General features: G+C 52.7%; 2 protein-coding genes across 2 annotated transcripts in view; one reads left to right on the top strand and one right to left on the bottom strand.

Annotated features, from left to right (window-relative positions):
• Positions 1-15,941, bottom strand: part of SND1 (staphylococcal nuclease and tudor domain containing 1) — a 419,471-nt gene that overhangs the window by 53,197 nt on the left and 350,333 nt on the right. The gene's annotated exons all lie outside the window — the stretch shown is intronic.
• Positions 5,464-9,786, top strand: LRRC4 (leucine rich repeat containing 4). The gene is made up of 2 exons (XM_067746911.1): positions 5,464-6,039; positions 6,224-9,786. The coding sequence occupies exon 2, from the start codon at positions 6,324-6,326 to the stop codon at positions 8,283-8,285; it is 1,962 nt and encodes a 653-aa protein (XP_067603012.1). The 5' UTR covers positions 5,464-6,039; positions 6,224-6,323; the 3' UTR covers positions 8,286-9,786.

Here is a 15,941-nt window from a genome sequence, read left to right as displayed (position 1 = left end):
TTTTCTGAGGTTTTCTACAAATTGCTCTGGATGGGACCCAGAGGGAGAGTGCTTTTCTGTCCACTTCCTTCCGACTTCCTTAGAGAGCAGAGTTCTTAGGGGAAAAGGACAGTGGATTTGGAGGCACTAGGAAGAGTGAGTAAGTCTAGAACAGCTGTGTCGCCTTGAATCATCAGGCTCAAGGAATAAAATCCATTCCCTTATGACTGTGGGTAGTAATGGCATAGTCACAGGCTCACTTCAGGACCACAGGCAAGAAAAATAACCTTATTTTTTTGCAATGGTGACTTTATCCACTAAACAGAAACCTCATGACCAGTTGACCCTGGAAGAGTATCTGTACATGTGGGTGGAAGTGAGTGAGAGATGCAAATACACACACACACACACACACACACACACACACACACACACACACACACAATGTGTTCATTGCCTTAGGTAGGAGAAGGTGACTTTTTCCATATAGACCATTTCTTATGTTTTGTCACTACTAATTCACCAACCAACTGATGTCTTTCCCTTTGTGGAGGTCAATTTCCATACTATTTTTCTTTTTCTTTCCTCCTATTTTCCAAATCGCTTTTCCTCCCTTGCTCTTGTTCTTTTCTTAGTTAAAACGGCAGTATAAACAGTATAAAAACAGATAAGGTACTTGAGTAGGGTTTGGCAGCCGAAAAATATTGCAGATAGGAACTAGAGTTTCAGGGGGTACATATGTGATCTTCCTGCCACGGATGGACCCACCTTGAGGGGGCCAAAAGCCTACTGGAGGCAAGGTAGCACCCTGCTCACTCCTGGCAAACCCTGCGAAGCATTATGGACATCTAGTGGCTGCTGAGGGTAATGCCTCAGCGATGCATGTCAGGCTGAGGAATGGTCTATCATGGGGTTTACCAGGCGCCCAGTTATGCTGGGTCCCCTTAGCCAGTCCCCTGGACGACCATTTCTTCTCAAAAAAATTTTTTTAACACTTTCTTTTATGGGGGGGGCCACGCTGCGCAGCTTGCAGGATCTTAGCTCCCCGACCAGGGATTGAACCCGGGACCTCGGCAGTGAGAGCACAGAGCCCTCACCACTGGACCAACAGGGAATTCCCTCCACTTCTTATTAGGGGTCCAAAGTCACTCTGAATGGCTCTATCAAAGACCCATCGTTAACCCAGCCCAGCAAGGTATAATGATAGCACCTGCATACAACAGCACAGAAGGCAGGCATCTGGAAATATCTTCAAGCCCCAGGTTTAAATGCCAATTAGCCACATACTGTCGTCTTGACTGAGGGGCTGAGCTCAGAAGGGACAGAGACTCTGATGTTAATTAGTAGTGTGGCTCTAGGTAAGTCACTATGCCTCTCTGAACTTCATTAACGACATCTGTAAAATGAGAGGTTAAGTCCAGATGATCTCCAAGGTCCCTTTTAGCTTTAGCACTCTGTGATCTGCAGGCCTTTTTCGTAGCTGAGAAAACAGTCTGCTCTGCTCTGGCACTGTGGATTTCTCGATTCAACTGAAGGAATCATTCGCTTCTCAACTTTGTGGTGCGTTACCAAGACTTGACTACAACCCCAAAGGATCAATCTTCTTCACAAAGCTTTACATCTGAGGAGGGGTGGGAATCGTGGACGATGAGAGCTGGAAGGAACTTTCTAGTCCATTCCCTTAATTTTAGAAATGAAGAAACCAAGGTTTAGAGCCGTCTTAATTTAAGCTTTGTCACATGTCTAATCAGTGGCAGAAAAGGGACTAGAACTCAGGCATCCCAGTCTTAGTGCAGGTAACAAGCGGCTGACACAGCCTTGCCGGATCACTGGCTGGCTTCTTCAACTCTGCTTTATCGCAGCAGTCTCTCTGTGGGAAACCACAAGTGAAAACACTCTCAACCCGGGGTTTTCTCCTTTTCTCCTCTCCAAGTTTAAGCCCTTCCTCTTCTTTTTATTCCCTGGTGGCACCACTCCAAATCAAGGACGCAGTCAGAAGCAGGGGCTGTGAGGAGCAACAGACAGATGGCTAGACGACACTCGAGCGACAGGATTAGAGGCTTCAGTGCCACTTCCAGTTCAAAAGGGCTGTGTGTGCTGCCATGGTCCCACAGCCTCCTTGGTCCAGTTGATGGTTTCTATGATGCTCCCTTAGCCTAGCTGGCCTACAGAGGGCAAAGTACCCCTATCTAGAACTCCATGAGCTGCACGAAGCTTGGGTGATATCACTCACAAATATTTACCACGAGACCACCCCATTACTAAGTACCGGTTTGATCCTACCCTTCCATCCACCTACACAACATTTGCTGGGCCTGGAGCTGAACAGATGGGTTCTGAGTTTGCCCACACCAGCCAGGCAGGCCCCGCTTCTGCCTGAGGGGGGAGGGGCAGCCATATACCAGGGCGCCATCCAGACCCTGGCCGGGGTCCCTCTGGAACCCTACCAGCTCAATGCCAGCTGTGGCAAGGAGAGAACTTCTCAACAGCGGGTGTTCAATTCTCCTCCACAGATACCTGTCAGGCTAGACTCACACCTGGGTATAAATGGGTGTGTCCTGCTTGAAGCTGATGGTGTGCAAATGGGGCTTAGTCAAGAAGGGAAAAAGAGCCCAGATGGAACTCAACCTCCATTTCTCTCTTTGATTAGTAATTGTGAGTCAAACGAGTTAAATAAAGGATCTATTTTCTCAGCCCCTCCTCTCCCACCCTTCATTCTAGTATATTCCATATACCCTTCCCTGAAATGTTTTATGCAGGCTGTCCCCCCACCTTGTCTCCGCCATTTACTCTATGCAGAGTGAACATACTGGACATCTTTGTGGCAGCGATGAAAACACTGGACTCAGGGTTTGAAGACTGGATGGAGATGCTGCCTCTGTTGCTTTCTGGGTGTATGACCTTGAGCATGTTATTCGCCTGCCAGAGCTCAGTACCTCTATCCATAAAATGGAGACAACTATGGCAACTGTGTCACTGGGTAAAGGCAGATTAAACAAGAACAGATCTATCCACCCACCCATCCATCCATCCATCCATCCTTGGTATAGTGGAGAGCATACAGTAGACAAACATCCCAGTAAATGACTGTTGAAGTAAATGAATGAAACCTGAGTTCTTATTGACTGGGAGAAAACTCTGGAGAATCACTTTTACTGTCCAAGTTCCTAGACATCTGAGCTCTGCCAGGGTTCAAGGCCTGGCTCTACCGCTTACTATGTGATCTTAGGTAACATATTAACTATTAATGTTGTTATTATTTGACTGCAAATACATAATAAAAAAGTTGGTAAACGACAGGGAATCCAAATTGCCTACAATGGAGCTGTTTCCATTCCCTCCACGGACTTCAAAAATTCCCTGGCATATTTAAGGAGGTTTCAGATTACTGGGCAGCATACAATATTGAGATAAGGGTGTGGCAGAATCCAGAGAGCTAAGAGATCCAGGCCAGGACCTCCTCCTCTTAAGCAACAGCCCACGTGCAGGTAGGTGATGGGCAAGCAAGCTTGCCAAGGCAGAGGTGGGCGGGCACAAGGAAAGGAGCCTGGAGGTAGCCCTTGAAAAGAAGCAACACTAAACCAGTGCCATATTCTGCCAGCTGGCTTCCCAGGGCTTAGCCACAGTTGGCCTCCGCCGCACCAGGCAGAGAAAGAGGAGTCATTTTCCCCGGTGGGAAAACTCTGAACAAGTCCTGTTCTCGCTCCTACACTGGTCCATCAAACGCCCCGGGGTCGCCTCTCACCGGAAGTAGGGGCAGGACGCTACGCAGTTCTTCCCAGGCACTCCCAGAAACAAAGAAGAGCTGGTGGAGCTCATGGGGCAGAAGCTTTAAGACCCACTCCCTCCAATCTCTGGGCGCACGGAGGGGAAAGGGCGCGGGGCTGCGAAGAGTGAGAAGCCGCGGCTCCGGCTGCTTAATGAACGGGTTGTGCCCTGGCTGCTGGGAGTTCACCTCAATCCTTCCAGCTGGTTGGCGCGCTGTCCCAGGTTGTTACTCCCCTAGCTCCCCGCACTTGGTCTTTCCTTCCACGGTTTGCCTCACCCGCAACCCTCATTAAGAAAATTATCAGTGAAAGCCCTAGTTAAAGCCGACGACGGGTGAGGAAATTTGCGAGGGAAGGGGCAGGACGAACAGACACATGTGCAGCAGCGCCCCGGCCGCCCCCGCGTCCCCCAGTGCAGCTCAGAACTCCGAGCGTGCAGCCCGGGCCGAGCGGCCGGTCGCCCCGTCCGCAGTCGCCGGGGGTGAGGATGACGCGGTCCGGGCGGGAGGCCCGCCAACTGCAGCAGCCCCGCCGAGGGCCGCCGCGCCTCCAGCTCCCCAGGCCCTGAGCCCAGCGCGCCCAGAGCCCGAGGGTGCCCGGTGCCCGGGGCGGGGCGGGGGCGGGGGCCGGCGCGATCCCTCCGCAGCAGCAGCCCCGCGCCGCTCCAGCCTATCAGCGGCCACCCGGCGGCTCGCTGCGATCGGACCAAAATAGCTGCGCACGCCTGCGACTTGCGCGCGGCCCCCCACTTGACGCTCACTCCTGTTCCCTCGCCCGGCCCGCTCCCAGCGTCTACAGGGGGCGGGGAGGAAGCGGCCGGGGAGGGGGGTGGGGCTGGGGGAGAGAGGAAGGAAGGAAGGAAAGGAGGAAGGGAAGGAGGAAGGGAGGAAGGGAGGGAGGGAGGGAGGAAGTCGCACGGAGGCGCACAGCTCCGGGCTGCGCGGCGCGGGCCCGGCGCGGCGCTGGAAGGCGCCGGCGTTAACCCCTCGAGGGCAGGCAGCGGAGGGGGAGCGGTGTTAATACATAAGAGCACTGCATCACGCTAATCTTCTCTCCTCAGAACAGTATGCGTCAGCAGTACATTCACGTTCTGACTGAAGGACAAAAGGATGAGAGAGCAGTCTGCGTGGCTGCTGCCTGCAACACCGCGAGCCTGGCGCGAGGAGGAGACGGTGGGCGCCGTGCACAGGGGCCCCGCTGCTGCTGCCGCCGCCGCCGCCGCTGCTAGCGAGTGGGGACCATGTTCCCGGGCCCCGGAGCGTTCCCCGCAGCCGCGACCCCCGCTGCTCACGCCGCCGCCGCCAGCGCCGGGGCCGCTGCAGCAGTCCGCGGGCAGCGCAGCCGCTGAAGGCGCCGGGGGCCGGAGCCCTGAACTCGCTCCCTCTGCACAAAGCCAGATCCGGCGGCACGCCGGCGGCCCGGCTGCGGCGGGCGATTCCGTGCCTCCGGGGGCTGCAGCCGCCCCCGGACTCCCCGAAGGGGCCTGCGGCGCGGGGCGACCCAGCCGTCGCGCGCTCCTCTGGCCGGCAGACCAGGTCCCGGCGCTGCCTCCACGCCGCTGCCCCTCGGGGGGCTGGACGGATTACTGCTCCTCGCACCAGCAGCCGGCGGACTGGGAAACGGAGCCCAGTTTTTGTCTTTTTAACCCTTAAGAGAAGAGACGAGGAGAGAAGGGGGTGTGTGTCGGAGGGCGGGCGGGCGGGCGGGCGGGGGGGGGGGCGAAAGACCGGCGAACACCTCCTCTTAACTCTCGCAGCACCGCGAGCGAACGACTGCATCAGCTGCCTCGGGCCGGGAGCGGCCGACACAAGGAGAGGGGCCAGCGCGGCGGCAGCTTCGGCAGCGAGCGCGGCCTGGGAGGCTGCGGGGCGCCCCCTCACTCCCCGCCGGGTGGCAGCCCCGGAGCGGGCGGGGGGCGCCGGAGGCACACTCCGGCGATGAAGCGGCTTCCTCCTCGGCTGGTGCGAGCCGGGGCCAGGGTCCAAGGACAAAGCCGGGAAGCGCTGGTGGCGCCCCGCCTCGGGCTGAGGGGGAGGCATGCACCTGCATAGCCCGCCGGGCTTCGGCTCTCCCGGCGCGCCTCAACTCCGCGGCTCCGCTAGCCGCCTCCGGATTTACTAGAAGCCATTTTGTCTCCCCCACCCCTCCCCTCCCCTCTGCCCTCCCCGCCCCCTCTACTTCCCCCTTTTGTTAATTAAAACTAAGAAGTGAGAATGGGAACGAGGTGGCCAGCTCCGGCGGCGAACGCTTAAGGACACCGCGCCAGTTCTTCCCTCCCTTCCTTCCTTCCGAGGTAGGTGAGAGAGAATGACTGGGTGGGGATGGTCGCAAAGGGGGAGGGAAAGTCCCAGCTTTCCGAGGGCTGGCCTCGAGGGGGGGCTGGTAGACGAGGGGCCACTCTTTAGTTTGGCATGATTTTTTTTTCCGGCCGATCTGCTCCGTCTCTCTAATCGCCCCCTCCCCACCTCCTTCTCCAGATGGAAAGAGGAGCTCCTAGCTCACTTAAGCCGGGGTAGGGCTGGTTCTCCTTTCCGAGCCAAAATCCCAGGCGGTGGTGAATTATGAACGTGCCACACCATGAAGCTCTTGTGGCAGGTAACTGTGCACCACACCTGGAATGCCGTCCTGCTCCCCGTCGTCTACCTCACGGCGCAAGTGTGGATTCTGTGTGCAGCCATCGCTGCTGCCGCCTCCGCCGGGCCCCAGAACTGCCCGTCTGTCTGCTCGTGCAGTAACCAGTTCAGCAAGGTGGTGTGCACCCGCCGGGGCCTCTCCGAGGTCCCTCAGGGTATTCCTTCCAACACCCGGTACCTCAACCTCATGGAAAACAACATCCAGATGATCCAGGCTGACACCTTCCGCCACCTCCACCACCTGGAGGTCCTGCAGCTGGGCAGGAACTCCATCCGGCAGATCGAGGTGGGGGCCTTCAACGGCCTGGCCAGCCTCAACACCCTGGAGCTGTTTGACAACTGGCTGACAGTCATCCCGAGCGGGGCCTTCGAATACCTGTCCAAGCTGCGGGAGCTCTGGCTGCGCAACAACCCCATAGAAAGCATCCCCTCTTACGCCTTCAACCGGGTGCCCTCCCTCATGCGCCTGGACTTGGGGGAGCTCAAGAAGCTAGAGTACATCTCGGAGGGGGCTTTTGAGGGACTGTTCAACCTCAAGTACCTGAACTTGGGCATGTGCAACATTAAAGATATGCCCAACCTCACCCCCCTGGTGGGGCTGGAGGAGCTGGAGATGTCAGGAAACCACTTCCCTGAGATCAGGCCTGGCTCCTTCCATGGCCTGAGCTCCCTCAAGAAGCTGTGGGTCATGAACTCACAGGTCAGCTTGATCGAGCGGAATGCTTTTGATGGGCTGGCCTCCCTGGTGGAACTCAACTTGGCCCACAATAACCTCTCTTCTTTGCCCCATGACCTCTTCACCCCACTGAGGTACCTGGTGGAGTTGCACCTACACCACAATCCTTGGAACTGTGATTGTGACATTCTGTGGCTAGCCTGGTGGCTTCGAGAGTACATACCCACCAATTCCACCTGCTGTGGCCGCTGTCATGCTCCCTTGCACATGCGAGGCCGCTACCTGGTGGAGGTGGACCAGGCCTCCTTCCAGTGCTCTGCCCCCTTCATCATGGATGCACCTCGGGACCTCAATATCTCTGAGGGTCGGATGGCAGAACTTAAGTGTCGGACTCCCCCCATGTCCTCCGTGAAGTGGCTGCTGCCCAATGGGACAGTGCTCAGCCACGCCTCCCGCCACCCACGGATCTCTGTCCTCAACGACGGCACCTTGAACTTTTCCCATGTGCTGCTCTCAGACACTGGGGTATACACATGCATGGTGACCAACGTGGCGGGCAACTCCAATGCCTCGGCCTACCTCAACGTGAGCACGGCCGAGCTCAACACCTCCAACTACAGCTTCTTCACGACTGTCACAGTGGAGACCACTGAGATCTCGCCTGAGGATACAACACGGAAGTACAAGCCCGTTCCTACTACGTCCACTGGTTACCAGCCGGCATATACCACCTCTACCACGGTGCTCATTCAGACCACCCGTGTGCCCAAGCAGGTGGCGGTAACCGCGACGGACACCAATGATAAGATGCAGACCAGCCTGGATGAAGTCATGAAGACCACCAAGATCATCATTGGCTGCTTCGTGGCAGTGACTCTGCTAGCTGCTGCCATGTTGATTGTCTTCTATAAACTTCGCAAGCGGCACCAGCAGAGGAGTACAGTCACAGCTGCCCGGACTGTTGAGATTATCCAGGTGGATGAAGACATCCCAGCGGCGGCATCTGCAGCAGCAGCAGCAGCAGCTCCATCCGGTGTATCAGGTGAGGGGGCAGTCGTGCTGCCCACAATTCATGACCATATTAACTACAACACCTACAAACCAGCACATGGGGCCCACTGGACAGAAAACAGTCTGGGGAACTCTCTGCACCCCACAGTCACTACTATCTCTGAACCTTATATCATTCAGACCCATACCAAGGACAAGGTACAGGAAACTCAAATATGACTCCCCCCCCAAACTTATAAAATGCAATAGAATGCACACACACACAAAAGACAGCAACTTTTGTACAGAGTGGGGAGAGACTTTTTCTTGTATATGCTTATATATTAAATCTATGGGCTGGTAAAAGAAACAGATTATATTAAAATTTAAAAAGAAAAATCAAAACAAAACTATTTTCTAACTTGTAAGTTCTATTTAAAGGGGGTGGGGGACCTTGGGAATGTTGTGGGATAGAAGCCACAAGTCAGTCTGCTGTGCTGCCAGGAGAGATTTCTGGTATAGGGTTGAAACTGCTAAAATAAAACAAACTAAAACACCAACCAATATCCCTAAAGAGTTAGGGTGTGGGCTGCTGAGGGGTGGAGGGTAGACTGAACTGTCATTTTTTAGAAGATGCTTCATAGGACACAGGAATACCCATTTCTCTAGACATCTTTCTTAGGCTGAGAGCTGTCTTTGCAGATTTATCTTATTTAAACAAAGAATACAAACAAACGAAAAAGAGCACTAAGAATTTGTACTGTGCTTAAAATGTTGAAAGGCAATAATTTTTTCTTCAGAGGCCAAGGGAAAGACAGACCTGTAAAATGTAGTTTAAACAGGAAAGCCACCAAAATTCAACTGAAACCTTAAGGGACCGAGTATGTGCATCCCTGTGCACAAGTCTTCTTGGTTTGTGCAGTGGGACACAGCGTGACCCGCCTGACAGAGGGCTTCGGGAAGGAGCAGAGAAGGAAGGGAGCTGGCGTAGCTGTCAGTCAAGCGCTTTCACATTGCACCAGATTCCTGCAGTTGGGCTTAACCCACTCTGTGCAAGGCATGTGTCTATTCAGGGCTTCCCAGGAGAAGGAGGTGGCCCCTGGGGGGGCAGGGGGGCGTGGTACCAAAGGGGGATGGGAAGGGAGAGCAGAGGCACAGAGAAGGTATTCGCAGGAGGCCATAACTCAGCATTGTGCCATGTCCACCTGTTGTTCCTGGTATCTGACAAATGATTGTAGACAGTGATGCATTTGATGATTTTTTTTTTTTAAAGGATTGGTTTAAGGTGGACAAGGGGGGAGAGGCTGGGAGTGGGAAGCTTGGGGGAGTGGAAGCTTTTCTCATGCTTGTGATTTGGTGACTATTCTAAATGCTGATTCATTAGGGATTATTACTGCTGGTGTCAACTGGTTGTGGTGATGGGGAGGGGGCAGGACATGAGTAGAGAAGAAAGAGGAGAGACAAAAAGGGCACAGGCTCATTGAAAGTGATGAAGCCTTTCCTCACCAGGATGGTTCACAAAAAAGATGTGAAATCCAGTTAAAACAAAGTGATACACACAGAATGAGTGTGGCATGGAGTCCTGTTGAATGTAGCACAATGGGGGGAAATGCTTCCCTCTCCCAGAGCTACCTCAGGAGGAGGGGGACGAGAAAGGGCGGGCGTGGGTGGGGAAGGCAGAGATCCCTGTTATTCTGGTCCATTTAATGATGTAACTTCTTTCATTTATTATTTTAGCTTTAAAAGGAAATAAAGGGTTCAGATTTGAAAGGGGGTGGGGTGTGGGGGGGAAATGCCACTGATTGTAACGTGAGAAAAGTGTATTTTTGTATTTTAATAAATATTGTTCAATTTTTAATTCAGTGTCCCCAAAGGGTTAAATTGAGTAAGACCCTGAACCTATAGCTTCTTATGAGCACTGACCAAATAATTTCTATTTAAAGAAAAAAAAGGGGAGGGGAGGACAATCTTCCATTTCTTTGAAGTATGGGAACACGCTAAAGCTGTCAGCCACTTTTCCTTAGCTTAAATAAAAGCACCCCGATACTAGTGCACCGTTCACAAGCTAAGTGTGTTAGTCCCTGGCTCTGTTGGGGGGTAGAACTGAATTCCCTGTGCCCTGGAAAAGCGGGGGAAATGGGTCAGCCTCAGCTCCTGGGACCCGGCCAGGAGTTAAACGCCACCTCAGCAGAAGCTGCTGGTCAGGCAGCACCAGCTCTACACGGGGACCCCGGGGGACCTGGATTTAAGAGCACTGCAATAATGTTGTTGTGCTTAAAGATCCCACAGGCGGTGTTGCTTCTGTTCTCTGGGTGCTGAATAGTCAGTCAAACGTGTCTTGGTGGTGGTGGGTATTGATCTCCTGATGTGTAGCCGAGGGACGTGGTCCAGGCAGGCTGCCTGAACTGGGACCCTGCGTCTCTTCAGCACTAGTATTTATACGAGTGCAGGGAATCGGGACTGAGTGGGTGTCATCTCCCTGGCGCTGAACACAGAGAGAGGCAGGCAGCACTTTGCAGCAGTTGGCTAAGAAAGGGCCAATTCTTAATCCTCCTCTGTGTGTTTGTGTATTTCACATACACAACATTTCTGGGTGTCGGTGTTTGTGGCAGTGTGTATGCATGGGCTCACACTTTTAGAAACTGCCATTCATGTCTCTAGGCTACAATGATATGTTCCTCCGCCCGTCCTTTAGTACCCTACCCCCAGTAAAAAGAGAAAGCTGCAGCCGAGAAAAGGGTGGGACTTGGCGAGGACCAGTTGAAAAATGCAAGAAGTCACCCCCTTTCCTAGTGCCATAAGACACAGCTCAGGCTGTTTAGAACAGCTTCCTGGGTACACATTCAGAGGCAACTGTGAAGGAAGGAGCTGCTTCAGAAATAGAGGATGTGGAGCCCGTTTCCTTACACCCCTCCTCTTTTGACAGCTATCTGGGCGGCCAGGGAACTATGCAGTAGCTGTGGAATGACAAAGGCTCTGGGGCTGAACAAAGATCTGAGGGGAGAGGGGAAGAAATGGGCCTAAAACATTCCTGGGGAAGAGTCCTATGAACAAATGCACTTGTCCTGGGGGTGGGGCATATTCAGGTCTTGGAATCTGAGGGAGAAGTGCTTTCCAGAAGGAACCTCAAAGGACGTTCCTGGGGGAGAGAGAATATGGTCCTGGGTATGAGTGTCCTTAGAGCTGCAAGGGGAGTTCCTTTCCCCACTGGGCCTACTCCCTGACCTGGGCACCGGTTCAGCATTTAGAGTGGCAACTCTCCTCTGCCGTGATGTCGGGTACACCCTCCTTTGTAGCAGACACTTGGGACAACTTTTCAGAGAGGAGTCCCACGAGCACCGAAAGTGCAGCCTTTAATGCTGGGCGGGTGACTCATCCTCGGCCTGGCCAAGCTGTAGGGTTTGTTACCTGAGAACGGAACACGGGTTGGCAGCTCTTCGGGAGGGGAGTCATAGCAACACGTTACAGGGAAAAGACTGCCGCTGATTATATGGAGTTAGAGACTTTTCATTACAGAATTTTTTAAAGGCCGTGAAAAACCATGTAGTCTAATCCCTTCACATTTTACAGTCAAGGAGACCGAGCCCCAGAGAAACTGAAAGATACAGTCCAAGGTCACACTGCTAATTAGTGGAAGAGGTGGGACTGAAACCCAGGTCTCTTGACTACCCAAACCAATGTGCTTTCTCATAAAGGCTCTTACTGGCTCTCAAGAACATCTCTCTTTCCTGGCCAATATGCAGTGAAAATGGGGCCTTCCTATAGCTATTGCTGTGTTCTCTTCTCCCTCCTCTTGGAGCTGTCCAGTCTCCTTCAGAACCAGCTCTACTGCCCTCCGGGGCCTGAGCAGAATTCGGACCACAGGGGCCCCAGAGGTGGCCCAAGGGCCACGTGTGCTGACTAAGGAGTTGGATTCTCAGGACTATACCTAACAGCTTCCTGATTCTTAGGTTCAATGGCAGGCAGAAACCACGGGATCCCACAGAGGGCAGCGGCTGCTAGGGAAAAGGTGAAGTAGACAAGGCAGGGTGCTCACAGTGGGAACGATGGACTGGCCTTCTCCCAGCCTTAGCCTTGGAAGCTTGCAGAGTAAAGGACTGACAGAGGCCTTAGAGCACCTCTCAAGGGCAACTTCTCCCCAGCGGAGTGGTTTCTGCTTATTTGGCTGAACAATGAGACTATTTGGGGAGGCGGGGGCTCTTTAACTCCTCTCCTCCATTGCATCTACCCTGGCCCCAGCTCTAAAATCATGATCTGGTCGCCACTCCCACAATTTGTTCTAGGGCCTTTTATCACTCTTTGGTGTAAAGCTGCATTCTACTATCAGTGAAGATAGAGCAGACAGGCTAGTTTCTAAGGCCTAGGGACATCCGCTCTATCATGGCTGTTAACATGTACTGTAGCTAGCAACTTTCTGGGACGGGGAGGGGCTGGTGGTGGGGGGGAGGGCAGCAGCCTAGTAAAGAGTCCCTTGAAGACAATGCCTATTAATGGGGAAGAGATGCAGAGTCCATGCCGTTAATGGTGGAGACGGGTAGAGATTAAGAGAAGGCTAAGTGGGCCTTACTCAGCCCAGGCTACTACCTTAGGGGGCCAGAGCCCACAATTAAGGCTTCAACATTTTACTGCAACAAAGCAGCAAGGGCTTAAAATTAGAGAAGAAAAAGAGAGAGAACATTTATATCCAAACATATGTCTGATTTTATCTCCTCTGCTGGCACTCAGCACTCCGTGCCATCGGCTAATGCAGGCACCGTTCACGCCATTTCTAAATCCTGCCTCAGCTAAACTGCAAGGCAGCTTTTGGCTCAAAGCACCTCTCTTGGTTTCCGTCCATTCAGAAAGCACCCTTTTCCCCGGAGGGGGGAAGAATGGTTTGGGTAGTGGATTAAGGTTGTTTTCATCTTTGCTTTAAATTGAGATGAAGTAAATTGCTTCTTGGAGCAGGGATAAAGGCTTCAGGAACCTTCAGTGAAATATACATATCTGCAAAGCAATATAGCATAGTGCTTACAAGCGTGGACTCTGAAGCCAGTCTTCCTGGGTTGAATCCCAGCTCTATCGCTTACTAGTTATGTGACTTTGGACAAATACTCATTTTCCTCATCTGTAAAATGGGCATAATATTGGTATCTACCTCACTACTCCGTAGTTGTTGTAGGAATTGAAATTTGACGATCAGGGGACAGACCAACTGACTAGCCCCCATCACCACCTCTATTCTTGAACCTCATCCATGTCCAAAGAGAGAACATGCCTACTGAGCTACTCTAAAGAGGAAGGCTAATTAATTATCCAGAAGTCCTGGGCAGCACGACAGCACCATCTACAAGCCCAAACACTGTGGGAAAGATGGGGTGCACTTTTCTTCCCAGGAAAACACTGCCTTGTGCTCTGTTCTTTAATCTAGCTCTTTAGATGGCCCAAGGCACTGTCTTAGGCCAGGAACGGATTACCTTTTCTTATGGTGGGTCAGGAGAAAGGAAAGCTGCTGCTGCTGGAGGTGCACAAGATGAGGGCTGGGACAGGAAGCACCTACTAAAAGTCCTGGTCCTTTACCAGGAGGGTGAGCTTCCCAGTGTCTCGTCACCTCGCCCTGTTTCCTTATCAGGGTGCTTTGCCAAGGGAGGTGGGCCCACGGAGGCACCAGGAAGGAGAAGGGAGCACAGAGAGGGCTGCTGGGGCTTCAAAGCAGTATTGGAGGGCTTGAAGGAAAGAAAGGCAGGAAAAAGCACCATAATTTGAGCAGGTGAGAGCAGGATGGAGCTGTATGGCAGATGCACAGGCTAAGGGGCTGCAATGCAGTTAGGGAGGAGAGCCAGGGAGATTCCTCTGCCCTAGCAAGCAGGAGGCTGGCTGGACCCTGGCCGGGGGGAGGGCCGGTAGCGATATTCATGGCACGGAACAGAGCAGAAGAAAAGCAGGGAGATCAACTTTCCAAGAGAAGCCTAAGAAAAAATGCATTTGATTTCCTAATGAGAGGCTAGAATTAGATTTTAGGATGATCACAGGTTTCATCCTCTGGAACATGCCAGCTTTGCTGTCAGTACTTGGGCCAAACCACCTGCCCACGACAGTCCTGTTCCCGATGCTGGAGGCTGTCCACTGCTTGGCAAGGGTGGGGGGGGCAACCCCACCCTCAGGGCTGTAATCAAATTCTGATCCTGATGGGCTCCCTCAGGGCCTCCCTCATTTCTGTGAAGGCACAGTCATGGGGGGAGAGGAGAGGAAAGGGTGCAGCTCACTGTTTATCCACGAAAAGAGTGTTATATAAATCGTGTTTTCCCATAAAAATAATGACGACTGTTGAGTTCAGTGCACATGGACCCTGGCAGTGAGTCAGAAAGGTCAGGCCTGGGCCCGTGGGGGAGAGCCCACGGAGAGGCTCTCCTGGCAAAGGAAGTTAAGCATCTGAGAGGATGGCGCTGTCTTCTCTAGCTTATCCTGGTAAAGACTCTGAAACCTACAGCAGGGAGGCGCTGAGATGACAGGCTACTCTAATGCCAGGTGTGGGGACTGGATGGACCAGAGTAGTACTTGGCCTTCCGGGTTCATCCATCCTGTGTGCCTAGGAACAATACTAGAGCAATTACTGAAGTTTAGATTAATTACCAAATACCAAAGGAACAGCCCTTGATCTACTTGCTTCTCTAATATCCACCCACCTTCTTATATCTCCCATTAATAAAAAGCACCCCCCCGTTAATTCTCCTATCAGACTCCCCCCCCCCCATAATTCCCATTTGCGTACAGCCGTCTGCCATGATAGGACCTAGGATATCCCGCAAGATCCTTCCATTCTAGAAGCCTGATGGCTCTTTCTTCCTTCTAACAGTTCTGCTTCCTCTCCCAAGGCAAGTCCTTAATCTGTAGTCTCTTACATTTCTTTAATAAGGTCTCAACCCTGGTTTCCCTGTCTGTGCAGGTGCTCATTTAGTTACCAGATAAGCCACTCTACCCGCTCAATGAGTCAGCAAAGATGAGGGAGAGGTGCTTTCACACACTAACTGTTTCCTGTGCAAAGTTTGGTTTCCTGGCCTCCGGCTACTTCTTCCCAGGCTTCAAGGCCCTACCCGCTCACCCAGGTTCATTAAGAACATTCATACAGGTCCTCCCACTCAGGCTCCACCCTGGAGGTGAACTGAATCAGCTGTAGGCAGTTCCCTGGATAGTGCCGCTGTGTTTGTAGGAACACACAGCGCACCCCTCACAACAGGCCCATCACAGTCCCAGGAATGGAGGCCAGGCCTCATACTAACAGCCTATTCCTGCAGCCCACCAGCTGCAGTGGATACAGTTATAATCTATTACCACTGCAAGACGACTTAATTTCTGGACTTAAAGGAAGTCGGATAATACTTTATCCTATTAGCGTTTGCCTGTGTGAATTGACACTGGCTTCCTTCTGACATGACAGCATATTCTTCCAATTCATCTCTTAAGGAGATGAATTGGGGAAGTCTGGAGTAAGATAGGAGGGAGGGCCAAGGAAGAGACTGCTAAAGGAACCAGGGGAAGGGAAGACAATCTTCAAATTAGGAATGGGGAGAGGAGACTTAGAGGGATATGGCAAGACTGAGATAGCTCAAAACATGTTTGCATTTCATTTTGTTTCCCTTGTGAGGGAAGCGACAGGAACTACCGGATGTGTCGTATGCTTGTGTCTGAGGAAAAAAGGTTCTGAAGCCACAGAGAAGCACAAACACCACACGGAATTGGCCTATTCCATGTGCCTCTGGTTTCAGCTCGTTGGTCTGCAGGGTAGCTTTCCCTTTAATTCCTCTTCCACCTTCCTGTTTTAAGTCCACATCTGCTCTGACCAGTGAGTGGTATCATATCAGCTGAGGGCAGCTCCACAGTGTGTTCTCACTGCTGGTCGACCTTGGAATGGCAATG

The sequence above is a fragment of the Pseudorca crassidens genome, chromosome 8 (assembly GCF_039906515.1).
Source record: "Pseudorca crassidens isolate mPseCra1 chromosome 8, mPseCra1.hap1, whole genome shotgun sequence".
Classification (NCBI taxonomy): Eukaryota; Metazoa; Chordata; class Mammalia; order Artiodactyla; family Delphinidae; genus Pseudorca; species Pseudorca crassidens.
This window is presented reverse-complemented; position numbering and strand designations above follow the sequence as displayed.

Coding starts and splice junctions, on each gene's coding strand:
- LRRC4 (XM_067746911.1), top strand. CDS start 6,324: ATGAAGCTCTTGTGGCAGGTAACTGTGCACCACACCTGGAATGCCGTC.